Raw genomic sequence first — 27,934 nt, 5'->3', positions numbered from 1 at the left:
GTGGGTTTTCCTGGGCTCCTCCAGTTTTCCTTCCATGTGTGGTACAGCTGGCTAGCCCATCCCAGAATCATAGCCTGGACCCACATTCCCGCAAAGTGACCTTGAGAAAGCTCTTTTACCTTCACCACCATTCCCTTGCCTGAGGCAGAAGCAATTGCATTTCCCTACTCATAGTGTTGTTATAGGCGTTAAAGGCTTTATTGCTGTATTTTGTACTTAGTCCCAAGTCCAGTGGCTGATGGGGGGGAGGGGGGTGTCTGTTTGCTTCAGTTGTTGAGCAGGGAAATAAAACAAAAAAGGAAAACCGGACCTACTTGAAAGTGTGTTTGCTGGCACTGAAGAAAGCGTGTAAATCTGAGAGAGGTAGTGAGTTTAAGGGTACTGATCTAGCATCTGCCTCCGAAAGGACGCAGTACCAAAAGACAGCTGAGAGTGAGGGACTAGCTGGTACTAGCCCTAAAGACATGCGTCGTCACACACAGATAAATGCAAAACAAAAAATTGTAAATGTAACCTTTTATTTTTTTGTTTTAATTTATTTTATTTCTGTAGATGGAAATTAATGTCCTGCCCAATCTTGCAGCAGGTCAGTCCTAAAGAAACACACAGAGTATTTTTATTTATATATATTATATATGTATAATATATATAACTATAATATTCATTATAAATTGTTTACCTCTTGGTTCAGGCTTATTATTAGCTAGCTCTTACAACTTGAATAATTCTTACCTATGTTTAGCCATGCGGCCTGGTACCTATTCTCAGTAAGGCATTATCATCTTGCTTCCTCTGCGTCTGACTGGTGACCACATCTCTGCCTTTCTTCTTCCCAGAATTCTCCTAGTCTGATTGCCTTGCCTATATTTCCTGCCTGGCTTCTGGCCAATCAGCATTTTATTAAACTAATATGAGTGCCAAATCTTTGGAGTGTATAAGAGTATTATCCCACAGCATGTTTCTTCAAGGTTTATTTTTATTTTATGTGCATTGCTATTTTGCCTGCATATGTGTCTGTGTAAGGGTGTCAGATCCCCTGGATCTGGAGTTACACACAGTTGTGAGCTGCCTCATGGGTACTGGGAATTAAACCCAGGCCATCTAGAAGAATAGCCAGTGCTCTTAACCACTGAGCCATCTCTCCAGCCCCAATAAATGCAAAATTCTAAAGACCAATGAGCATTAGATGTTGTCGTATTTTGTGCTGTTTTATTTGTGATTGCTGTTTTATTACGTGATTATTTGATTGTGGTTATTGATTTACATTCCATCAGACCTCAGAGATTTGTTGTTGACTCTTGTAGTCATCCCATAAACCCATCCGTAAAACCCTTTGAGAACTGAACCATCGTCCTCTACGTTGGACCCAATGTGGTGTATATCCCAAGATGCACATGTATTTATATAAAATTGCTCAGAACAAATAATTTCTTTTTTAAAAACATGGTCTCACTCTGGAACCCAGGCTGATATGCAGTTCACTGTGTAGCACAGGCTAGCCTTAAACTTGTAGAGGATCTTCCTGTCTGAGTGTGCCAGATGCTGAGATTCAGGTGTGAGGCCCTAGGCCCTGCAGTCGTCACAGCCAGTTGTTTCATGAGTGCTTTTATGGCTTCCAGGTCCGCTGGATGATGTACTGGATCGTCTTTGCCCTCTATACTGTGATTGAAACAGTGGCCGATCAGACCCTTGCATGGTAAGTTCCAGCGCTCCGAGGGACTTGGGCATTCTCAGGTGTCCAGAGTTCTTACCCTGCTCTTGCTTTTCACCATGAGAAATACATCAAGCAACTTAATTACCCAGTATCTTTTTCTTCCTCTGCCTTCCCCGTGACAACAGCGCTTTCTGTGGAGCCCGCCCTCATGAAGGCAGCTCTCTGTGCTCATCCCTGCCCACCTCCCACTCCCACCAGCATCTTAAAATAGAGAACCTGGCTGTCATAATCCGCTTTCCACACTCATGACTTCAGACTGTTTTCCCGATGGCTTCCGAAATGACTCCTCTCCAATCCGCAGCATCTGGTCGCGGCCCTCCCTGACTTCCCAGCCCTAAAGCTCCGAGGCACTGCACCTTGAGACTACACGTCAGCAACCACGTGAATGCCCGCCCACTCGGCAGCAGCTCCCTGGCGGCTCTAGCGAAGCAACACGAGGCGGCGTAATTACAACATATTCATTCCCTCATTGAGTTCACAGTTTATAGAGGACCCATACTCAGATCTCCTCGTGGGGTGTTCCAGAGTACCTTACCATCCAGCCGTGCTATCAGAGTAGTCTCCTTTTTAAAAATAGAAACCTGAGATCTTGCCAGTGTTTCCACTTCCCATGCATCATAGACTGGTGCTGAAATGAACCCAGTTAACTCAGTTATCTTTTCTTTACCTGAGCTACTAAATGCAGCCAGGTAGGTAGGCAGGCAGGTAGGTAGGCAGGCAGGCAGGTAGGTAGGCAGGCAGGCAGGCAGGCAGGTAGGTAGGCAGGCAGGCAGGCAGGCAGGCAGGCAGGCAGGCAGACAGACAGACAGACAGACAGACAGATCAAATTGGTACCTAGAGATACTGACTTGAACCTGGCTGTCCGTCCCTATCTATTTCTTCTTATGCCTGCTCTACACCATTCCCAGTCTTATATTCTCATAGAACATTATATCATATCATCCATAGGTTTGTGGGAAAAGTATATATCATCAAACTTCAATAGTATTTTGCTTGCTTTCTTTTCTTTTCTTTTTTTTTTTTTTTTTGGACAAGGTCTTACTATGTAACTAACTGGCCTGGAATTGGCTTGTGAACCAGGATAACCTCGAACTCACAGAGGTCTGCCTGGCTGACTCCTGAGTGCATGTCTCGCCATACCTGACCAGACTTAAACATTGTTAACCCTTTATTCACTAGTTAGTTCAAATCAATATCTACCCCCCCCCATCTCTCTCTCTTACCCACCCTATCTTCTTCCCCCACTTCTTGGTCTCTCTCCCTCCCTTTCCCCACCCTACCTTTTTCTTTCTCCCTTTCTCCTCCCTCACCACCACACCCAGGATTTCCTAGATGCTGAACACACACTCTGAACCAGGCCCTGCCCTCCTCCATTTTTCTATTCTTATTTGAAATGTTTTCCTTGAGGCTGACAGGTGCACAAACACGCACACACACATACATACACATACATGCATACATACACACACATAAATATTTCCTTCCCTTTATCTCTATTCCTTTCCTGTTGATTTTGGAGTAGATGTTTGAGAAGAATTATCTCTTGGCTTTTTTGGTGGAGGGAGTTCATGACATGGTTTCTCTGTGTAGCCCTGATTGTCCTGGAACTCACTCTGTAGACCAGGGTAGCCTCGAACTCACAGGGATCCACCTGCATCTGCCTCCCAAGTGCTGGGATTAAAGACCTGTGCCACCACTACCTAGCTTCTCTTAGCTTTTAACTGACAAAACAGAGATTCTTAGCCATTTGAGGGGTTTTGAGTTTCAAAGTCCTTCCTTCCTTCCTTCCTTCCTTCCTTCCTTCTTCATCTATTTTGAGGCATGATCTTAGAGAGCTAAGGCTGACCTTGAACTCCTGATCCTCCTGTCTCTACCTTCTAAGTGCTAGAATTATAAGCATGAACCACCATTTGTGTGTGTGTTTCTGCATTGCTGGGAATCAGACCTTCATTGCATTAGTAGGCAAACCCTTCACCAACTGATCTACATCCCTAGCCCCCACAGTTTTTTTTTTTTTACTTTTTTACTTTTTTTCTAATTTCAAGTATAGTTTATATACAGCATTAAAAAATGTAAAAAATGCTGGATGTTAAAGGTTGGGCTGACCAGGTGATTCATTCTGAAAAGGTACTTGCCACACAAGCCTTACAATCAGAGTTCAATCTGGGTCTCAGCATGGATGGTGAGAACTGACTTCAAAACGTTGTCCTCTGGCTTCCACACGTGTCATTGGTGTTCACACCCACCCATCCATATCCACACTGCCTGCATACATACAATCCTAGTTTTTTTTATTTCTGCTGTTCAATCCCGAGAGCCCACACACTCGGTAAAGTTGCGCTGTGGCAGAGATGATTCGCCAACTGCACGGTCGCCATTCCTCACTGCCCCCTGCCTGTCTGCCTTACCACAAAAACTCAGACACAGGGCTTGTATCCTGGCACCCTGTGGTCCTCTCACGCTGTATGAATTAGCTCTTAGTGTGGCAGCGGGTAGCCCTGTAAAGCACAGTGGTTCGGAACAGCAGACGTCCACGTCTTGCTTACGTGTCCTCAGGGCAGGGGTTTGGCTGCTGCTTTGCTGGGCTCAGCTCCATTAATGTCTTCATTTAGAACCAAGGCTGAGAAAGGAAGTGTTTTCATGGCAGAAGCTTTAGCAAAAGATTGAGGGAATTGGACGAGAGTGTCAAAGGGCCCTTAAGACTTACGTCGTCTCTGTCACATTCACTTGTGTTGACCGCTCAAACCATGTGGTCCAGGGTTGGGGAAGTAACTCCACCCACAGGGCATTGGACATGGTCACTTGAATAGTTTCCAGTCTGCCTCTGTGGTGATTCCTTATATCCTCATCTGCAGTTGGAATTTGGAGAGAAAATTGATGTGTCACGGGACAGATGAAGGTGTCCCCTGATGTCCGTAGGTATCATATACTTCTGGGAAAGTCCCTAGCCGCCCTGGCTACACGGTAGTTCCATCCGTTCTGAACCGCGGTGGTCATTCAGGTGCTGTCTCTTGCAAGGTGTCTGCAAGCATCCTTGCAGTCCTTGGTCAACTCATCTAGGATTTAGTTGATATGAACTCATCAGTAAATTCCATTGTGATCATTTCCCTCGTCAGCAGCTTCCGCACGTGGAAACAGACACGGCGAGTTTGTGATTTCCGTGTTACTTGTTGTTTTGCTTCTTACCATATTTCTTTCTGATTAGTTCTTTGTTTTGCTCCTCATTAGGTTTCCCCTGTACTATGAGCTGAAGATTGCCTTTGTCATTTGGCTGCTGTCCCCCTATACCAGAGGGGCGAGTTTAATATACAGAAAGTTCCTTCATCCTCTTCTCTCCTCAAAGGAAAGGGTAAGGTACCTCAGTTATTTTCACACCCTGTCTTTCTGTAACATCTGTCAGCGCATGCTCTACCCAGGGTTATGAAGAGAGGCCTTTTAACGTTGATTATAGCACTGATTATAATTAAAACTAGCAGGGGGAAAAATCAACAACAAACTAGGAGGGCATAATGGTACACAACCCAGGAGGCAGAGGCAAGCAGATCTCTAAGTTTTAGGCTAGCCTGGTTGACCTATCCAATTCCAGGCCAGCCAGGGTTAGATAGTGAGACTCTCATCTCAAAAAACAAAAACCTGAATAAGCTAAGACCCATATGTTTTTGTTTCTGTTGGCCAGTTTTTGTTGTTTTTTTTCTTTTTCTTTTTTTTTTTTTAAGACAGGGTCTCAGAGTATCATCCAGGCTGACCTGGAACTCCCTATGTAGACCAGGCTAGCCTCAAACTTACAAAGATCTGCCTGTCCAGAGTGTTGGGATTAAAGGCATGCACTACCACACCCCACTGGATTATTTTATTTTTTTTTTACTCGGGCCTCATGTAGCCCAGACTGGCTTTGAATTTACTTTGTAACTGAAGATCACCTTGAACGTCTGCTCTTTCCGCCCATACCTCCCTCCCTACTGTGATCATAGGGGTGTGCTACCACACACACACCTGATTTGACTGTGAACTCTTTGCCCCCAGGAAATCGATGACTATATTGTCCAAGCAAAGGAAAGAGGCTATGAGACCATGGTGAACTTCGGGCGGCAGGGTTTGAATTTAGCGGCTGCAGCGGCTGTCACGGCAGCAGTGAAGGTGAGTTTCCCTTCGTTGTGTTGGGTTTTCCAGTCAGCACATACAGAAAGGTAGCCACCTTCGTTTTAGGTCAGTAGAAAATGGTGACAGAACTCTGTTTTATATTTATCCTAGCACTTGAATGAACAAATAAGTAATTTAATGACATTTTAACACTTCATTTGCTATGCTGCTTGGGAGTTCAAAGCTCTTAATTTATTATGAAATTAGAGGTAGCTAATAAATAAAACATACCTGAAAATTTCATTTTGGGATACAACCCCCCTCCCTTTTAACCTTGAAATAGTTTTGATAAATCACATTAAGTAAAGATGACCATTCTTTTCTCTGTGTCTTTGGTCTCCCCTCCCTCCCTCCCTCTCTCTCTCTTTCTCTCTCTCCCTCTCTCTCTGGCATTGCCTTGCTAGGATTTCTGGCTTCCTTCTGCACCTCTGCTTCAACCAATTTGAGGTAACTGGTTATTCAAAATAAAGCATGTAAAAAGTTTGTGCCGAGTTACTAATGTCATAGCTGTTCTCTCATCCGAGTTACTGATTGAACAGCCTTCCCTGGAGGCTGGTGCTATGACTCTTGGGCTCCTTTGCATGTAGTAATTGGTGTGGCTTATTTTCAGTAGCATAGTACAACTGATTTTAGCGTGTGGTATATGGGGGGAAAAAATGGACGTCACAACCAAAAAGTGCTGACCGTGACTTTTGAAGTCTCCATAAGCTGTTTGCTAATTTGTGCGTGTCTTGGTGGCTTTGTGTGTAGAACAATGGTGACGTGACTCTGGGCTTGCTCGTGGTGGAACCAGGGATCCTCAGGTTCAGGCAAATGGTTTATTAATATGAGGTAAATGTGGGCAATTAGTATTCTACTTTCAAGTCAGACTCTTTTGTTGTTTGTTGTTAAGATTTATTTTTGTTTTAATTGTGTGTGTGTGTGCGTGTGTGGGTATAATGCCTGTGAGTGCAGGTGCCCATGGCTTCCAGAAGCATAGGATTCCCTGGTTCTAGGGTTACAGACAATGTGAACCTCCTAATGTGGATGCTAGGAACCGAAACTGGGTCGTCTGCAAGAGCAGCAAGAGCTGCTAACTTCTGATCTGTCTCCCCGGTTCAGGTCGGGCTCTTTGTGGCTGAGCTGCACTGCGGAAGGCTGCAGTTCCATTAGGCGGTGATTTTACAGACCTGCTGTGGGGAAAGGGCTGCTTGAGAGCACATTCACTTTGTAGAGCCTTCAGCTGGCTCACCTCAGAGTTCATGTAAACAAAAGTGAGAACTCCTATTCTTCCTGGCCATACTGTAGTGAGTGCTAAGCAGAAAGTCGTTCATAGACATACATAGATAACTGTATTGATAATGTCTATTGATTACTGTAAAGAGAAGTGAACTATAGTGTTTACTATTATATAGCTTTCCTCTTCCTGGGCCTGTAATGGGCTTTTCTTTCATTAAAATAGATGCATAGACTCTAAAACAGCAACATTTTGAACTTATTGGGGTTTATTTGCCTTTTGTTTCTTGCTTAATAAAAATGCATTGCTGACCGCACACGCACCATTAAAGACCACCCCGGAAATCCATCCTTCCCAACCGGATGCTGTGAAGGGGGAGGACTGATGTGGTTAGCAAAGAGAAGGGGACCATGTGCTGTGGTGTGGTCTTGAGGCCCACGAGCCTCCAGGTCACCAGGCACCACAGGGGAAAGGGTGACCATCTGCGTGCAGGGCCTTCACATTACTCTCACCCTGCCCTCACCAGACACCAACTAGAAGGACAAAATTCTCAGATTTCAGAGATTAAAAGCACATCGTGTTCAAATGGTCTAGCATCAGAATGGCAGTGAACTTCTAGTGAATGAGACAGAAATATGAAGGCCGTGTGACATCACCCGTGATGCCATCTTGTAACTCTGGCCCAAGTTCTGTAATGATCAAGCCTGACAATCAGCTGTAAACTTAAAATAATTTTTTTAAAAAAAAGAATATTTTTTCTTCTTAAGTTCTACACATACAAACCCATCAAGTGTACCAAATGCACACCTTTATGGGAGCAGATATGTTCGATCAAAGCTAAAGAGGAGTGGGGGTAGGGAAAACCCATGGGATCTGGGAGCTAGGTTATCCAGCACAGAAGGGAGGGTGTCAAGATTCCCTAGAAGGACACTGTGCATCAAGTCCAGAAATGGATCCTGTGGGTCAAAGGTGCTAACAGAGAAGCTTCTGGAAGTAGTACAGAATTGAAGTACAGAGACTAGGAGAGAAGTAGCTTTCTGCTGTGCAGGGGTGACACTTATCAAAGAACTCACTGGGTGCAGACAGTGTGTACCCGTATATACACAGACCTGAGCACTGTGAAAAGTGTATTGGGGATTATGCACAGGGTAGGACAGCTAAGCAAATGAAAACTAAAAAGGTAGTTATTAACTCAGTGGGGGGGGGGGGAACCAACAACAAAAATTTTATTAGAGGCAAAGTACAGCTCGGCGGTGGTGGCGCACACCTTTAATTCCAACACTCAGGAGGCAGAGGCAAGCAGATCTGTGTGAGTTCAAAGCCAGTCTGGTCCTCAGAACAAGTTCCAGGACAGAATCCAAAGCTACACAGAGAAACCCTGTCTCAAAAAAACGAAACAACAAGAAGAAGCAATGTACAATAACAGAACCTGGCCCAGCCAGGCAGTAAGAAGGACACAAAGAATTGAACGACTGTCCTCTTGCTGTGCTGAGAAGTGGGGGTGAGGAGGGGGGATGGGGGTGGAAGAGAGAGCTCTCAGTCTTGGAGCACAGGTCAGAGGGTTTGTCGTGCTTGCACATAGAGGGGTGTGACCACAAGGAGCTTGCTCCTTCCAGTTTAAGCTCAGCATTGTGGGGCCATGCAGGCCAAGTGAATGCATTCATTTACACCTCAGAGACATTTCCGAACTTGTCTTATTTAAAAAGCATCATTTAACATGATCCTGTGTAGAAAACTGCAAATTCAGTTTCAACTCTGAACATGCATTGAAAATGCATTTGAGGACGTTGTTTTAGTAAGTATAGAAAGAAACCCCAGTGGTTCTCAGTTTAAGACTTAGAGGTATTTCTAATGTGTTGTCTGGCTTGTGTATATGTGCACCATGTGCATGCCTGGTGCCCCCGAGGCCAGAAGCAGCTGTTGGTTCCCCGTAGTTAGAGTCAGAGTTGTTGTGAACTCTTCTGTGGGGGCTGGAGACTGCACTCACGTCTTTTGTAAGAACAGCAAGTGTTCTCAGCTACTGAGTCATCTCTCCAACTGCTAACCATGTTATATAACTATGTGTGGGGTATTTACTGTATCATGACTTATGTTTATTAAGCCTATTATTGCTTCATGGGAAGTCAGCAACCTTCACAATATAATTTTATCCTTATTCCCTCATTTTATCTCGTATTTGCCTTCATCAGTTTTTACCTTCCTGCCACGCTCTCTGATGCACACTTGACGTCTCTCCATTAGCCTAGTCTAAGATGGATGCTGATGTAGGCTAAGGTGGTCCAGCCCTGTGGCCTCGGAGGCGCCTTACCTTCCGACTGCAGCCAGTGTATCTTTAGGTTGCTAGGACCCTCTGATATTAAATAATGCTATATCACGGCAGGACTTTTCTATAAAAAATGCCACAAAAGATAATCCCGTGTCTACTTCCTCCTTTGTGATTCATGGATTTCACTTTTATATCAACTTTCCACTCCCCGCCCCCAGGCAGGAAACAGAGACTATACTTTCAAACCACCTAAATCGCTACTACAAAACCAGCCCACCACTGAAGCTCACTGCCCTACTGGCTGGTGTCATGGTTCTTTAACCAAAAGAGTCTCGGTGCATGAGGTCATATCGTGTTCTCATGACTCTAGGAGTGCTGGACACTCGATTCCTGGTGCTGTTGTGTCTGTTAGAAATAGTAACTGTTGAGTACTATGTAATGCTAGCTCTGTTAGCCTCAATGTATACTGTGCTTTCTCTAAGTGGCGGAAGTCAGTTTCATTTCCGGAGACATTTACCAAAAAAAGTATTGTCACAAAAGAACTCACTGAAGCGGGCATTTCATACTCAAGTAAATTGGAGCCAAATTGAGAAATAGGTCAGGATTAAAGAGAAAATGAAAGAAAAACGAGAGCAAAATTTATGCATTGTTTTTATATACATATATATGAAAGCATAGTTTGTTGGAAATATCTTTCAGTCTAAAAATTATTGCACTCGTTGTATGATCTTTAGGCGATGGCGACTTTCTGCCTAGGATCCCCAGGTTGAATCACCTGAGCGTGTAAGAGATGGAAACAGGAATCTAATCAGAACATTTATTACACCATAAAGCAATTCTCTGAAAAATGTTACTCAGTCCTCTGGCCTCATTACCAGGCATCTGTTCACAAGGTCAGTGTACGAGTTTATTTTGGCTGAGCAAAGCACAAATACATGAAGGACCTTCAAGGATTCTGCTGAGGATGCTAAGCAACCGTGCTTCCACGTAGGAGATGCAGGTGGCATTGCTGTAGCTGCCCGCCATCCATGCGCTGAAGGGCAGGTGAAGAGCAGAGCCGCTGGCCCCTTGGGCCACCTCAGGATTCACTCTGGCAGCCTCTTCTCATTACGTCTCTTTAAGAGACCCCCCCCCCCAAAAATTAAGGAAATTAGAGCTCTGCAGGTAAAATTGCTGAAATCTAATTGACTTTTAAAGCCACCATTATTACCTTCAAATTCCTGACCCCTTGCTATCTGTTTTAATGACTTTCTGTTTGTGAAAGGATTTTGAGAATGTTCGGTTACAGAGTCTTTCCCTTTTCTGTAGGGCAGAGAAAATCCAGTCCATTTTGCTACGGTCCACAGAGCGGGTTAGCATAGCTGACGCTGGATTATAGAACACTCGAATTAGTCTAGATTTTTTTTTTTTTAAGTTTGGGTTCTGCCATGTATCGGGCAAAGACTGTAGGCAAACCATCTACACTAGTGTAAGAATTAAACACTTTTCTTGTCTATAAAGCGAAGGGTAAACAATTGATATATAAAACCTGCTGCATCTCCAGAATGGTAGCTCTCAACTGGAAGTGGTTTATGCTCCGACGTGCACCACCATGGACGTTTTAGGTCCTCACAAGTGACAAGGAGTCACTCCTGACACCTGAGTAGAGGCCAGGGATGCAGCTTACTGTCCTGCATGTAGCTTACTGTCCTGCAGGGCAGAAACACTGCAAAGACTTTCCAGTTCAGAAGAGCAATGGCATTGAGGTTGAACGACCCTGCTTCAAACGTGTACTGAATCTGGGCGGGGGGAGGTGGGGAGGACACACGTTCTAAACTAATAGAACATACACACATGTATAAGAAGTTTAGGAAATGATTACAAGTCATTTTGATCTTCTAGTTCCTTTTAACTTTTTGTCTGTAGTAATTATTCTTCAATACATATTTCTCTCTCTAATCTTCAAAACACTGAGATACATCACCTAATGGGAATACATCTAGATCCATCCTGGACTTCATCGATGTTTTTATTGACTATCCAAAGGGGAGGTTTCCCCAACAATGAGAACTAAAGGTAGCAACCATTAAATGTAACACCCATCCCAGATGATGAGTAGAGCTGAGTAACTGTCATAACTGAATGGGATAGTAAGAATTACCATAGAAAAGCATAGACTGTAATACAGCTTGATAGGATAACACTATATGGCTGACCTAGAACTCAGGACCCTCCTGCCTCAGCTTCCCAAGGGCTGGGATTACCAGTGTGAGCTTCCATACCCAGCTGTGCATATAATTCTGGCACGAATGAAATCTGAAGAGCTAGAGTATGCAGGTGCCCCATCGGTGGTGACCCCTTCTTCCTGGTTGGAGTGCTGCTTCTATACTCTGCCCAGAGTTAGCCTCAATTTTCTTATCCTTTTGTTTAATATTGTGCAAGCCAAATAGAGGAGGAGGGGTACACATTTAATTGAAGCAAAGCAGAAATGTCTGTTAGTGATAAAGGAGTAGGCTTTGCTACTTTGCCCTCAAAACAGAAGCTGGGCTAGAGAGGTGGCTTGGCAGATGAGAGCACATACCGCTCTTGCAGAAGCCTGAAGTTCAGTTACCAGCACCACACTGGGTGGCTCACTGCTGTGTCTGTAACTCCGGCTGCAGCCTCTGACTTCTGCGCGCCCCAACACTTACATGAACACACCAACCCCCTCCCCCCACACACACCCATCCCCCATGCACATGCACAGTTTGAAAAAGTAAAAATACATTTTTTAAAACTTTTTTTAACAAATTTTTTTAAGATAGCAGAAAATCTATTTTTATTCGTCTATGTTTGTTTCATTTTCGAGGCAAGGCCACACTATGTCTGGCAGGCCTCACTATGTCTGGCCTACCTCCCTCTCCCCAGCCGGGATTAAGAGCCCGGCCACTCACTGCAACTGTGTTTCTTTTGATGATAGGAGTGAAGCATTAGATATAAAAACCCTAGTGACCAGTGGAGCAGAAATTGTTATTGTGTAGCATGTTATTATAATCAGGTCTCCATTAAGCCAGCATGAGGACAGATAAGGACGAAGGTGACTGAGAATGCTGTAGCAAAACCTGTCACTTGGAATACGGATTTTACAGCTAACTTTTAAAAAGATTTTTCTTAAACTTTATTAAACAAAATCATTAATTCATAATAGTAAAGAAAAATTTGAAGGGTTAGAAAATCAATCACCCATCTCATCTACCTAAACATTAATTATACTGTCCTCATTTTTGCATATTTTCCCACATACTGTAGGCTTGCAATCCCTTCATCATGGATGTGATTAGGATTGGGGGAGGATCCTGTACTAATGGGCTTTTATGCTGGAGGGATGGGACCAGAGTGAGCAAGTTGCCCTTCGGATATGGTTATTTTGTAATTACTCCTCTCCTTTGAAGTAGTTACATTGGATAATTACAACATATTGAATGTTTTTCAACTTTACGGTGCTACACTTATTCTCTGTTCTCATTTTAGATGTGGTTTTGTCTATTAAAAAAAAACTGTATAGTGGGAAATCCAGTTTCCCAAGGTAGTAAGAACTGTTGAAGCGTCAAGAGTCCTCAAAAAACAAGAAGACAAACAAAAAAAAAACCAGCTTATTTTCCCCATTTTATTCCCCCATTTGTCTTCCCCAAGGCTAGTCCCAAGTGTCACCAGCTGGCCTCAGAATCACTGTAGCTGAGGACAGCTTTAAGCCTGTGGTCCTGCTGCCCTCGTCTCCTGATCGCTGGGATGACAGGCATGCATCACCAGGCCCTGTTCAGTCCATGCTGGAATGGCATCCTGGACATCCTGCAGACTTGTGCTAAGCAAGTGCTCTGCCAACTGAGCTGTGTGCCCTTAGCCCCACTCTCTGCTTTTCCACAGGCCATCACTGAGGGAAGTCAGGGCAGGAACCCAAGGCCGGAACTGAGGCCATAGAAGAGTGCTGCTTACAGCTTTGTCTCCATGGTGTGCTCAGCCTGCTTTCTTATACAACTCGGGACCACCTGCCCAAGGGTGGCACCACCCACAGTGGGCTGATCCTTCCCACACTGATCTTTAATCAAGGAAATACACTACAGATCTGCCTATAGGCACTATGATAGAGGGTTTCTCTTCCCAGATAACTGGTTTATGTCAGATTGGGGGCAGGGAATAGTCATAAAAAGAATACTAAATTTGCTTGTTAATGACCTGCTCAATATAAAACCATTCTAAGCTAGGTGGTACATGCCTTTAATCCCAGCACTCGGGAGGCAGAGGCAGGCAGATCTCTGTGGATTTGAGGCCAACCTAGTCTACAAGAGCTAGTGCCAGGAGAGCTAGGGTTGTTACACAGAGAATCCCTGTCTCAATAAAACCAACAACAACAAAAGACCATTCTAGATGGTCTAGTAGGGCAGAAGCCTAAGACTCACCCTGTCTGCTGGTCTCCTAAAATCTTTCTCCTAGCTCCTATAGCAAACACACATCATACAGCAATAGAAGTAATAACAGCACTCTAGTTCATTGTTGAGGTAAGCTTTCTCTACTGATCTCACCAATTAAAACCACTTGCAGTGGTACAATTATTAGCCCAGGCAACACTCAGTGGCAGTGTAGCTCAGCAAAACCAGCCCTGGAAACTGTATTCAAGGGGGTGGAGAGGTGGCATAGATAGATAGATAGATAGATAGATAGATAGATAGATAGATAGATAGATAGATAGACAGACAGACAGACAGACAGACAGACAGACAGACAGACAGACAGACAGACAGACAGACAGACAGACTGTATTCAAGGGGGTGGAGAGGTGGCTGGATGGATGGATGGACGGATGGACGGACGGACGAAGAGACAGACAGACAGATCTATTTAAGACCCAAGTCATAATATGTGAACTTGCATGTCATTTGTATGTGGGTATGGTGGGATGGAAAGAACAGGCCAGGAGTATTGAGGATTTACAGAAAGAGAAAGGCACAGTAAAGAAAATGACATACAGTCTGAGGAGATAGATGAGCACAGCACTTCTGTGACCTTTGTCTCTGCAGTGTCTCGCTCCCATCTTTGCTATAAGTCAGTGCTATCTATCTGGTTAACAGAAAATAATATGATGAGCTAAGTTTGTCAAGAGTTTTTTTTAAATGTGTTATTGTGTGTGCATGATAGAGAGGCATGTGTGCAGAGGACAGCTTTGTGAGGTAGACTCCCTCCTTCCACTCCTACATGGGGACTGGGGATCAAACTCAAGTGCTGAGATTAAAGATATGAGCCATTATATCTGGATCAAAACCTAACTTTTTGTTTTTTGTTTTGGTTGATTGGCTTGGTTTTTCAAGGCAGGGTTTCTTTGTGTAGCCCTGGCTGTCCTGGAACTTGCTCTGTCAATGAGGCTGGTCTCAAACTCACAGAGATCACCTGCCTCTGACTCCCAAATGCTGGAATTAAAGGTGTGCACCACCATCCCTCCAAAAAATAATTTTTAAATGTGTGATATCCACTTATTTTAATGGGGAAATGGATTTTAAACATTTTCTCTTTTTTCCTTGGATATATTTCCTTATGTTAAAGTGTTTTGCCTTTATGTTTATATATGTACCATGTGCACACTTGTTATGCAAGGAGATCAGAAGAGGGTATCGGGTCCCCTGGAGTTGGAATTGCAGATGATATATTGTGTGGGTGCTGGGAATTGAACCCGGGTCTTTTACAAGAGCAATGAGAACGTTTAGCCACTGGGCTTTCTCTCCAGCCCCAACTTTAAGCGTTCTTACGCCATTCAAAGCGCAGCAGAAATACAAACCTTACCTAGGCAGTAGAAACAGCGTGTGGTTTGACATGGTATCGGTAAGCTAGAGTACTGAATCACGACTTGTGAATCGACGAGCTGTTTCTTCAGGGTAAAACACACGTGAAAAGAAACGCCCAAATGTTTGTAACACCTTTAACGTTGAAGTTTAGAGATGAAGCATGACGGATGAGTTTCCATGGTGATGTGAGAAGTAGAGGCAATCCGAAATTCACGTGTGTGGGAAGAAATCATCAGTGTAAACGCCTTGAGACAAGTATTTTTAGCCCAGCTATAAATAAAACAATGAATCATCCATATGCTATGCAGATTTAAAGTGGGTAAATTTAGGATTTTTTTTTTTTCATTTTACAGAGCTTCACAGTTTAGAGAGATATGTCTTAAAAGTTCAGACAAATGTCCCCGTGAAAGCTGAGTGGTGATGGAAACCATTGCCTGCGGTGTGTGATGGGGATGCTCTCTCTGCTGCAGTCACCGGCAGCCGGAGACATCTTAGATGTGGCTAGTGAAAGTAAGGAGCTTCATTTCAGCCCTGCGGTGGTGGCCTTGAATCCTAGCACTCGGGAGGCAGAGGCAGGCAGATCTCTGTGAGTTCAAGGCCAGCTAGGGCTCCACAGAGATACCCTGTCTCAAAAAAAAAAAAAAAAAAAAAAAAAAAAAAAAAACAACAAAGTGTTTTCCTTTTTAATTAATTTACATTTAAATATTTGCTTGTGTCTGTCATATTTTTAGGACAACAGTGGGAGCTTAAGAGCTGGCTCCGTGGTTAGGGGTGTTTATTGCTCTTGCAGAGAACCTGGTTCACTTCCCAACTTCCACGTGGTAGCTTATTGCCTCTACCTCCAGTCTCAGGGGATCAGACAGCCTCTTCTGGCCTGGGAGGTTGCTGCATCCCTGTAGTGCACATACATACATGCAGGCACCTTCTCATATACAGAAAATTAAAATAAATATACCTTTTATAAAGACGAAATGAACTATCCTGTGATGAGCCTGTCTGGCCAGCTTGTTCATTGTGTGAAGATGTTTACATATCCAAAGTTCTTTTGCTCCTAACTCTTTCCACCGACCTCCAGTTAGAGCTATTACCATTCATGACTTATGCTTGTTTTAAAACACCGTCCTTCCTTGAAGAACTTCTCTACATCATAAATATTAAGCCCCAACAGGCTAGTTTTACTATTACTAATCCAGAATACTGAGCCACAACTCAGAATTATAATGCTATTTGCTCTGAAGTTAATTTCATTATATTAAAAAGTAAAATAAAAACACATCTTAAAGTTGAGTATAATGCTGAAATGCCTGGAAAAAAATGTATTGATGTAATGGCATACTTTGAAATGCATAAAAAGGAAAGTGGATTAGTGTTGCTACAGATATCAGAAAGCAGGTATAAACAGTGTGTGGCATTCACTTAGATGTCAGCCGCTCCAAGTGCTTTTTTAAATAAAGTAAGATGTGCAGGGATGTTAATATATGACAAAATATTACTGTGTTTCTTAATAAAATGTTTTAGCATGTTGTGTGACAAATCGAAGAATGTTAGGTATTTGAAAGTATCTTTTTTCCTCGGGTCTTATCACTTCTCTGTTAAATAGAGCCAAGGAGCAATAACGGAGCGTTTGCGAAGTTTCAGCATGCATGATTTGACAGCCATCCAAGGTGATGAGCCTGTGGGACAGAGACCCTACCAGACTTTGCCAGAAGCAAAGAGGAGAAGCAAACAAGCCAGTGAACCAGCAGGTATGCTTATGTGTTGGAATATGCAAGGGTCTTTCATAAAAGGGCTAGGGTTCAGGGTGGCTACTATAGAATACATGGGTCCGGAGACAGACCTCACTTGGTTATTGATACCATTTTTGTCAGAACAGAATCTTGTGTACCCTATGCTGGCCTCAGGCTTTCTATATAGGTGAGGCTGTCTTCAACCTCTTGATCCTGCCTGTACCTCCCCAGTGCTAGGACTATAGGTGTGAGCGACCACACCCAGCAAAATTTACTTTTTTTAAACATATATTTTGGGGCTTATTATTTTGTGTGTTGTCTTTCTGTTTTCCAGACAAGGTGTCATAGGCTTGCTAAGGCTGACCATGAACTTTCTGGTCCTCTTGCTTCTAACATCCCAAGTGTTGGGATTAGGTGTGCAGCACCACATCTGATACAATGCAACCCTAGGGAGAGAATCCAGAGATTTGTACAAGCATTCTCTGCCAACCAAACCACATGCCTAGCCCAAGCATGTCTTTTTGAGTCTCAGTTTTCCTGTGCAGTTTTGAGTTTTGGTTTTACCCACTGCCCTTTCTTTCCAAATTTTCTCTAAGTCAGACTACTACTTGGCCTTTTGCTGTCGACAGAATCCATGAAGCTAGCAGGGTATGGTAGTGCAGCAGTTGGGAGGCAGAGGCAGGTAGATCTCTGTGATCTACAGAGCAGGTTCCAGGACAGGCAAAGTTACACAGAAAAACTCTGAGGGGGGGGGGGGGGGGAATGAAGAAAGGAAGATTGATCGTTTGATCATGCAAGTAAAAGCAGAGAGCTGTGGCCTCCCAAGCATCTGTGAGGTTTTAGGGGCTGTGGGCATGGTTCAGAGCTCAACCCGTGCTTTAGTTCTGACTGGGCACCAGCATTCTCTGTTCAGACTGTGGATTGACATCTGAGCAGTTCCATGGGTAAGCAGCACTCTGCAAGGTCTGTGAACAAGCAGGGACGTTGACTCACAGGTGAGAAGGCTTAAGCGGCTAACGAGTGATGACTCAAAACCGAAATAAGGTTACTTCAGTGGACAGTGTGGTGAGATCGCACACTCTGGTTCAAGAGCTAGCGTGTCTGCATATTCTGCAGAAATGATGAGCCTGTCGGAGCTGCTGTGTCTTGGGCCTGGAATGGAGCGGTGTGGTCCTGGAAGCAGGTGCAGAAACAAGCGGTCCCTTCACCGTCCTGTCTCGTCTGCAGTAGGCTTCCTTCACGTCCAGGCTGAAAGCTAAGATGCTGAGGGCATTCCTTTTTCCTTTAATTTATTTAACTTTTTGTTATGTGCATTGCTTATTGGCCTACATTTTTGTCTGTGTGAGGATGTTGGATCCCTTGGAATTGGAGTTACAGACAGTTGTAAGCTGCTATGTGGGTGCTGGGAATTGAACTCGGGTCCTCTGGAGGACATTCCTTATTAAAGTATTAATCATTCTTTTAAAAAACTTAGTTCTCTTAATAGACAGGCTGAAAATGATTATAATAGCTCAAGCTAATTTTTAAAATAAAGTAACAGCCCCTCCTTTTGTCTTTTTTAAAGACCAAGTTTTGTACTGTAACCTAGGCAGACCTTGACCTCTTGGCAGTTCTCCCACTTCAGCTTCCTAAATGTTAGCTTCTGCACCTAGCCATCGTTCCTCTTCAAAGAGAGGGGCTGGAGAGTTGTCTCGTTGGTTAAGAGTGCACACTGCTCCTGGGAAGAACCCAAGTTCGGTTCCCAGTGTTTATTTGCAGCTGCCATAACTCCCAACTCCGCCACCCTCTGTGAGCACCTAGACTACGTGCACATGCCCACATACAGATATCTATGTATGTGTATACATACATGTACTTAAAAATGATAAAACTAACTCTTCCACTTTCTCCCCAAAATGAATAATACTTAAAATGGTGGCCAGTGTCTAAAAGGTTATACTCAAGCTAACCATTGATCAAAGAATGAAGACCTGAGGCTGGACTGTGGCTCAGTTGACTGCTCGCCTAGCATACAGAAAGCCCTGGGTTCCAACCCCAGCAGTTCATAAACGGGACTTGGTGATACATACCTGTAGTCCAAGAGCTCAGATTTGGAAAGAGGTGGAAGCAGGAAAGCTCAGAACAAGGCCATTCTCAACTACCTAGCAGTTTTTGGCCAGACTGAACTATAGGAGACTTTGGGTCAAAACAAGAGGAGGGAGGAGGAGAGATATGAGAAAGAATGAGAATTACTCTACAAGAAGGGAAAAAACATATCTTGCATCTCAAAGAAGACAAAAGGAAGCCATCAGAAATGTTCTTATTATCTGGGCAGAGTAGCACACGCCTTTCATCTCGGTACACCAGAGGCAGAGGCAGATCTCTGAGTTCAAGGCCAGCCTGCTCTCACTCTATAAAGTGAGTTCCAGCAGAGCCAGAGCTACACACAGAAACCCTGTCTGAAGGAGGAGGAGGAGGAAGTGGGGGGCGGGGACAAACAAACAAGAAAGTTCCCCTTTTTAACTGTAAAATCCCCGGTTTCCTCAAACAATCACAGTCCATTCCTTTGTTCAGAATGAGGGGTGACCGGGCTCAGCAAAGCAAAGTAATTCTGTTCAGGGTCCCATGCAGCTGTGCTCCAACAGCAGCTGGGACTGGAGCCACACACCCAAAGGGCTCGCACGTGTCCCTGTCAGAACTTGGAAAAGCCAAGCAGCAGGTGTTAATCTGTGTCCCCTCTGTGTGGACTCGCAGGAGTCACCTGGCAGCTGCGGTTCCCACAGACACTGGCAGAAATCCCACTTGGTGCCTTCACTGCATTATTGGTGGTGATTGGAAGGTTGAAGGGGAGGGGCAAAGCCCTGAACCAGCCTCTTGGACTTTCTGTGAGTTCAAAATGTACTGATCATTTTGGATGACAATCTGCCAGACGAGTGTTCAGAGCGGTTTGTCCAGGACCTCTCCTCTCATTCATAACAACAGAAGCCAAGCACCTACAGTGACAGTTGATTACCATGAAGACTGACGATGTCCCTTTCTGAGGGGGAGAAATAAGTCAGTGAGACAGCGTCTGTTTTGATCCTGTGGTGGAGAGGCGCGGCAGTTGTAGTTGGTGGCCAGGATTAAGAGGTGTGAAGCTGTCCAGTGTCTGTACATGCTAGAAAATCCAGAGATATTCTAAAAGGTTAGCACTGTGTACTTCTGTGTTCTGGGGCTTTTTGTTTTTGTTTTGTGTGTGTTCTGTTTGATTGGGAGGGTATTGTTTTTCTGTTTGTTTAGTTTTAATTCATTACTCAATCAGAAATAACACAATATTCTTATTTTGGTTTTTGTTTTTGAGAAAGGTTTTCTCTCTGTAGCCTTCACTATCCTGGAACTAGTTCTGTAGACCCGGCTGGGCCCAAACTCACAGAGAACCACCTGCCTCAGCCTCCCAAGTGCTGGGATTAAAGGCATGCTCTACCACCGCCTGGCTAATACTCTTATTTTGAAAAAAATTTAAAAATACAATAGAAAACTCAAGAAATGACAGCCTCTATTTTTTTGTGATTTATTTTCTTCATTATACAAGAATAATTTTTTAAGCAGCTACTTGACTGTTTAAAAACGGAGAAATTGGAATTACATAAAAGCCTGCTTCCTGTGACATATAATGGTCTGGGGGCTGTCAGCACGGCCCAGTTTGGAGCTGGACACCAAGCTTGATGAATTAGTTACAGTTCCAGGACCCACGTGATAGAAGGCAAGAGCGACCCTGAACAGCACATGTGTCTGTGCTTGGCATGTACACGTAAATAAATAAATTAACTATTTTTAGAGAAGACAAAGGACTAGGGAGATGATTTCATGGTTAAAAGCAAATCTCTTTCTAAGAACCCCGGTGTAGTTCCCAGCATCCATGTTGGTCAGTTCAAGGCATCCTGTAACTCCTGTTCCAGAGGGTTGGGGCCCCTTCTCTGGCATGTGTGGACACCTGCATGTACATGCACACACACATACACATGATGAAAATTAAAATAATTCAAAAAATAATAATATAGCTGGGGCATGGTGGCCCAGGTCTTTAATTCCAGCACTCGGGAGGCAGAGGCAAGTGGATTTTGTGAGTTCGAGGCCGGCCTGGTCTGTGAAGCCAGTTCCAGGACAGCCAGGGCTGTTATACAGAGAAACCCTATCTTGAAAAACCAAAATAATAATGATGATAATAATAACAACAACATAAATCCCTTCAAAATACCCCTGACACCTCTTCCAAGAGAGAGAGAATATGGCTTCATTTTACCCTAAATAAGGAACATCTCCCTACTTCCTTGAATTTCCTCCCATCGCCTCCGTTGCCCGGCCCTCCACAGTCACACTCGGTGCTGCCTGGAATGTGCCACTCCTGACTACTATAGGAAAACAAAGGATTCCGGCCAAAATAATGTCTGATTCTGCTTCCAAATCCTTCCTGATTTCGAGCCTAGATGTTTGGCAGCCTAAAATTGTTATTGCCTAATATATAATTAACGTCATTTATGTTATTATGAAAGTGAAAAGCATATTAGCAACTGTTCACAATTTGCATGGTAAGTCTCAAATTATTTGTGTCCTGGGTGAGCTGACTGACAGACATTTGTTCCACACCATTTTCCTGATGGAAAACTTCATCCCTGCTTCCTCCTGGGCCTTTATCGTGTGCTACTTATCTTTATTAGAGAGGGCTTTAAAACTTCTTAGGGCCACATAACTGCGCATACACCCCCACCCCTGCTTCACTGCCTTAGACTGGCCCTTGTCTGGTTTTGCCAGGAGCCTCGGGTTTTGGTTCTCAAAGCTATGGTCATCATCCCCCAGGGCTTGTTAGAGATGCTCATCTCTGCTCCTCCACCCCTTCACACCCCCCCCCATCACAAGCTTCCATGGGTGGGGCCCAGCGATGTGTACTGACGAGTTATCCTGATAAGACACGCTAGAGTCTGAGGGCCCTGCCTTCAGGGAGTGGGGTGCTCTTGCTCCTGACTCCCAACCTGGAATACTACTAGGATTCTTACAGTAGACATCCCTCCTGGATACCTGCATAGTGAACAGAAATGAGTATCGGTCCACATAACAGCCACTTAGTTGGCCCTGTGGTCACTAGCTGATCTTGTGCTGAAGGTCTCCTCTTAACACCTGTCGTATGGCCTGTGGTTTCTGTCAACGGAAACTTCCTGGCTTGATCAGCACTGTAACCATGCCCCAGTGAACTCACCTTTCCGATTGCAGTCCCCTTTGCGTCTTTCTTGGGCTCCCCCATCATTTGACCAACAATGTGACAAGTAGGGGAGGGGCTTGGGTCCTAATTAAAATCAAAGGCACAAATGACACCCTAAAACACAACATTTGGGTTTTGTGCAACTCACGTAGGGGTGAAAAGAAACTTTATAACATATCTGATTATTTTTCTCTGAGGACCTTTTATTTTTTTTGGTTTTGTTTTTCTTTTTTGTTTTCTTTTTAACAGGGTGTGGGTGTTATTTCATTGTTTGGAAATTTTTAGGAGAGCCCAGGGTTTTTTGGTGTTATTTGGCTTTGTTCTTGTTGTTTGGGTTTGGCTTGTTTGGTTGGTTGGCTGGGTGGTTGGTTTTTCAGAGACAGGGTCTCTCTATGTAGCTCTGGCTGTTCTGGAGCCCATTCTGTAAACGAGGCGAGCTTCAAACTCCGAGATTGGCCTGCCCCTGCCTTCCAAGTGCTGGGATTAAGGATGTGTGACATGTGCCACCACAGCCTGCCTGGGTTTAGCTCTTTAAATCTTAGATATTATTATTGTGCACTTAGAGGTCAAAGGGCCACTTTGGAGTCACTCTCTTGTTCTGCCTTTTTCCGTGCGTTCTCAAACTCAAGCTGAGTCGCCTGGCCAGTCCTTTTTTGACATGGGGTCTTACCTTTAATTCAGGCAGACTTAAGACACAATCAGTCCTTCTCTGCTTCTTGAGTTTTTGATGCCACCGGTGTGTATCACGTCTGACTGTGTAGTGTATGCTCCTCTCTCATTCTCACCGTATTCCTTTGAGGCAGGTCTCTCCCTCAACCCCAGGGGCATGCATTTTTTGCTAGGCTGACAACCTGGAACTCCCCAGAGATCCTCTTGTCTCTATCTGTGCGCACCTCACACGCATACACACACAGCAGTGGAGCTGCAAGAGTCTAGAGGCTTGAATCCTGGGATCTGAACTCAGCTCTCGTTGTGCTTATATAAGTGCTCTTACTTACTGAGCTGGCTCCTGAGCCCTCTGACTTTTTTTTTTTTTTAAATAAAAATGTTCATAGTGAGAAAGGACTGCTGGCCATGGTGCCATCACTGTGAATTCCAGCCCAGCCTGGGCTACAGAACAAGACTCATCTCAAAAAAAAAAAAAAAAAAAAAAAAAAAAAAGTAGGCAAGTGAGTAAAAGCTGTCAGGGAGAAGTTCGTCCGGAAATGAGTCCTCTGATCCTTATCTGCGATCATGCACGATGCAAAACTTCACTGAGAAGGGCCAGGGGCACTTTCCAGACGGCGGCGGCCGGCAGAGCGACCCCAGATAGACCCTCGTGTCAGGCAGGTGAAGAGGCAGCTAACTGGTGGCCTCTGTCTAAGGCACGCTCTTCCTCTTCTTGGCCATTTGTTTAGCCTACGGAATTCCAGTGAAAGATGGAGGTGAGCAAACAGACGAAGAGGCCGAGGGGCCATTCTCGGATGACGAGATGGTGACTCACAAGGGGCTGCGGCGGTCCCAGAGCATGAAGTCTGTCAAGACCATCAAAGGCCGCAAAGAGGTCAGTGTGCATCGGGTAATTTCGGGTAATTGTTTTCCTAATGATCCGTGTGAGGGGTTTCCTTCTGCTTGGTCGTTACTGATGGAAAACGACCCGTGAATGAAGGAGAGGGCAGCGTGCAGTTCAAATCTGTCATTAAAGCGGGCGTGGTGGGAGCTCGAGGGGCATCCCCCACCACCACCGCACGGAAATTTTGAAATAGGAAAGTTCTTATTTTGTGCAAACCCCACGGTTACTCTATCTCTTGCTGCCTTCTACATAGGCTAGGAAAGTTGCTAACAGAATCGGCTGCATAGTGTTGCTTTCTGCAAGCCATACACGATGAGTAGGTAGTAGACAATTTCCCTGCAGTCACAGGGTGTCGTTGTGCTAAGACTCACGGACCGGCCTTGTCCTCAGCAAGACGTAAATAGTAAGTCCGTGTTTTCACCTGGGATTGGAAATGTCCTGTGTACTGCGCACACCCGTCCTGTCACCAGCTCCATTTATGTGGGCGTTCTTTGTAAGGCTGTAACTGGCAAGGGTGCTGCTTCGATGACCCGATTGATTTGGGTGCTCTACTGGCGTTTGAACCAAGGGCCCCGTGGAGGCAGTGCAGCCACTGTACTTCTGAGCTACGTTGCCAACACGTTTTATATTAGACAGGGTCTCAACAAGTTGCCCAGACTGACACAGAACTCCTTCTGTGGCCAGAGTAGAGCTTGAACTTACAGTCCTCCTGTATGGCCTTCTAAGATAGTTGGCTTTTTATATAAGAAGAATAAAACAATTACTATGATGATGAGCTATTAAATCCTACCTAGTTAGCAGGGCGATGGTGGCACACACCTTTAGTCCCAGCACTCAGGAGGCAGAGGCAGACAGATCTCTGTGGGTTCGACGCCAGAGTGAGTTCCAGGACAGCCAGGGCTGTTACACAGAGAAAACCTGTCTTAAAAAGAAATAAAGAAAAAAAGAAAAGCCGGCTTAGTTTAAAAGAGCAGTCAGTCTGTTTAGTTCTGCTTGTTTTAGTTTTAGTTTTAGCTGGTATACAAAATAACAAATGTCCTTATGGCATTTTTAATACATAGTTACTTTGGGTTATCTTTTGTTTGGTTTGGGTTTGGGTTTTTGGTGGTGGTGGTTTTTGTTTGATTCCTGGCAGGGTTTTTCTGTGTCCTGACCGGCTTTGTAGACCAGACTGGCCTCAAACTCACTAAGATCCGCCTGCCTCTGCCACCACTACCTGACTGGGTTACCTGTTGTTAATGCTAACACTTTTCTTTCTTCAGGTGCGGTATGGTTCGCTCAAATATAAAGTGAAGAAGAGACCACAGGTGTATTTTTAGTGTCTACACCTCGCCTATCTCAAGACAAATAACCCTAACAAGCCAACTTCACATTCTAACTCGATCCATTCAGGACTTACACTTTAATTCTTCTGATTGCAGCAAGGACGGGATTTACTTTAATAATTCTAAAGACTTTGTGTTTCTTTAACAATTACTTTTAGATATTAACTGCTAAATTATGTAAATTAGTTATGTAAGGTTTATTGATGTACATGTCTATAACAGCAGTTACAGAGAATCACATTATCTGATTTCATCAGCAACACTGAGTGTCTGGGATCTAAGGGTAAAACACAGACCCAGGGTATACTTGAAAAGTCTCTCCTTCAGGATACAACTTGCCTTTCTAGTGTTGCATTGTGTTTACACCCATCCACGCCGCCCACATCTGTCACAGGAGGGTGGTGACAGCCACTGAGCAGCCAGTGTCGTGACAAAGACATAGTGTAAGGTGGTGGCATGTCCTTTACATAAGCCCTGGAATCGTTCCACCGTGAGTTCAAAGTTTTTGAAACAGATGTTTGAAAACCAGATGTCCACACAGCACTTTCCTGGCTGGTTTTGCACACTTGAAAATTGTTTACTTATTTTATGACTGTACATTTACTTTAACTTTTATTGATGCTGTCTTTTTTGTTGTCTTATATTCTGACATGTCAAAATTATGCCTTCAAATCCATCATCTCCTTTTCCTATGTGTTTGTTTTATTTGTTAAATTTGTTTGATTTATAGTAGAAACACATAGCTAACACTCATTAAATTTTTACTTTTTGATTTTTGGTTTTTTTTTTGAGATAAGGTCTCTTGTAGCCCAAGGGTGGCCTTAAGCTCCTGATCCTATTCTTGCTTCCACCACACAGTTGCTGAAATAACAGGTGTATATTATTACACCTGACTGATTTTAACTGCTTTTTAATTATATTCTTGACATCTAAGAAGTTATTAACATTAACCAGTTTCCATAGTTGAATTTGATATGTTTTTATCAGCAACAATTATATTATTTTATATTTTAAAATGTAGATTTTTGGAAGAGAGTCAAGACCAGTATAGCACTTAGTGTTTTCTTCTTTCTTTCTCTCTTGCTTTCTTCTTTTTTTATTTCTTTGTTTGTTTTTTGGGGGTTGTTTTGCTTTTTTGGTTTTGGGGGGGCAGTTAGTGACAGGGTTTCTTTGTGTAGCCTTTGTTGTCCTGAAACTAGCTCTGTAGACCAGGCTGGCCTCGAACTCACAGAGACCCTCCTGCCTCTACCTCCTGAGTGCTAGAATTAAAGGCGTGCGCCACCACTGCCCAACTGCACTCAGTGTATTCTGACTCATGGAACTGCCCAGTGACCACACCCCTTTCTCAAGCTTGGCAGGCGCAGATGCTGGTTTAGAGACCTGGTGGTGACTAAAGTCATTTGAATCTTTTTCCTGGCTGAGTTTACTCCCTGAAGATGAGTGTCAAGATAGAACATAAACAGTTGATGCTACATAGGATAGGCTCCCAGAAAAAGGGCACCTTTTTAATATGAGAGATATAGAGGGATTGAACTCGGAGGTTCATTTCAGGTTGCCCTACTAACTGCACTATGAACCTTAAATCAGTATTTTTGGGATGATGGATAATCAAAATTTCCATAATCAAACAATATTTACTTGGGGGTGTCTGAGTGTCATTCATACATGACCTCTTGATGCTACTCTGAATGTTTCCTAAACACCAAATATTTAACACCAAATAAAATTCAATTTTTCTCCAAAACTTAATCTACTTTGCTTTGACTCATAGCGTCTTTGTTACTAAAAGACTTCTATTCAAACATCTATAAAATCACATAATAAATTATTGGAAAGAGTGTTATTTATTTGGCCTGGACCTGTCCTGCTCTGTATAAACGCCATGCTGCCTGCTTGGTTTCCCGGGCAGAGACAGTGTTACCTGATAAGGCAATTGGATAAGTAAGTTACTCTGTCTCCATAGGGACTGGTTGGCACCATCTTATCTTTTAAAAGTCCAGTGTCTGCATTAAACCTGCCCTTTGGAGCCACTGGTAGATGCCATGCTTGACATAGGCAAGGCCTGGAGTTCAGTCCCAGAAAAAAAAAAATAGTTCGAACAAACTTAACCCATCCTTTAAGGGGTTCATATACTATTTGTTTTCTCTTTTAATTTTTTGTTTTGTTTTGTCAGACAGAGTCTCACTGTGTAGACCAGGCTGGTTTACAAGCTCCCCAAGATCCACCTGCCTCTGCCTTCCACGTGCTGACATTAAAGGTGTGAGCCACCATGCCCAGCTTGCGGTTTTTGTTTGGTTGGTTGCTTTTATTTTATTTTATTTTATTTTATTTTATTTTATTTTTTGAGACCAAGTTTTACTCTAGCCAGCCTGAAACTCACTGTGTAGCCCAGGCTAGCCTCGAATTTGTGGACACTCTTCATGCTTCAGCCTTCTGAGTGCTGAGATTACAGGTGTATACCACCACCACACCATGTTTCACAGGCTTTTCAAATTGGCAGAATTACTACCTTGTAGAATCAGAATGCTCAAACAAAGGTGCCACCCTGACTCCGATCTAATGCTGACCATCCCATTCACTGTCCTTCTCATTCCCAGCTCATACTTTGGCATATTACAGCAGTTGACATGCTTGGTGCACTTGATGCTGTCTGTCCTGCCCCTCATGCTTTGGTTCTGTCCTCCACAGTCACATGTCATACATAGTACACCCTTGTCTTTGAACTTTGTATACTGAGCTAAAGGGCTGCTTTTGTTCTGTTTCTTTGATGCTGGAGCTGGTCTTGTTTACTTCTCTGCTTTTGAATCTGCTGAATTTTTTGAGATATGTAAATTTTTTCATAGACCACAGTGCCTTGACTTAACCCCACTGCCGATTGGGGCGCCAGCATGCAATGCACACTGTTTAGGGCACTGTTTCTCTGCCTTTGGGCTTTTATACAAAAATCACAGCCCACTAGTATCTTACCTGACTATCCAGTCATTCAG

General features: G+C 43.9%; 1 protein-coding gene across 1 annotated transcript in view; it reads left to right on the top strand.

Moving 5' to 3' along the window:
• The window catches only part of Reep3 (receptor accessory protein 3), a 77,015-nt gene extending 50,001 nt beyond the window's left edge, over positions 1-27,014 (top strand). The window contains exons 3-8 of the mRNA XM_038344056.1: positions 1,620-1,696; positions 4,943-5,063; positions 5,738-5,851; positions 16,729-16,873; positions 23,468-23,613; positions 24,885-27,014. Of these exons, the coding sequence (XP_038199984.1) occupies positions 1,620-1,696; positions 4,943-5,063; positions 5,738-5,851; positions 16,729-16,873; positions 23,468-23,613; positions 24,885-24,941 (660 nt within the window). The 3' untranslated portion in view covers positions 24,942-27,014. The remainder of the gene's footprint in view (positions 1-1,619; positions 1,697-4,942; positions 5,064-5,737; positions 5,852-16,728; positions 16,874-23,467; positions 23,614-24,884) is intronic.
• The last annotated feature ends 920 nt before the right edge of the window (positions 27,015-27,934 follow it).

The sequence above is a fragment of the Arvicola amphibius genome, chromosome 9, assembly GCF_903992535.2.
Source record: "Arvicola amphibius chromosome 9, mArvAmp1.2, whole genome shotgun sequence".
Classification (NCBI taxonomy): Eukaryota; Metazoa; Chordata; class Mammalia; order Rodentia; family Cricetidae; genus Arvicola; species Arvicola amphibius.
The sequence above is the reverse complement of the archived record's forward strand: the minus strand, read 5'-3'. Positions and strand labels throughout refer to the sequence as shown.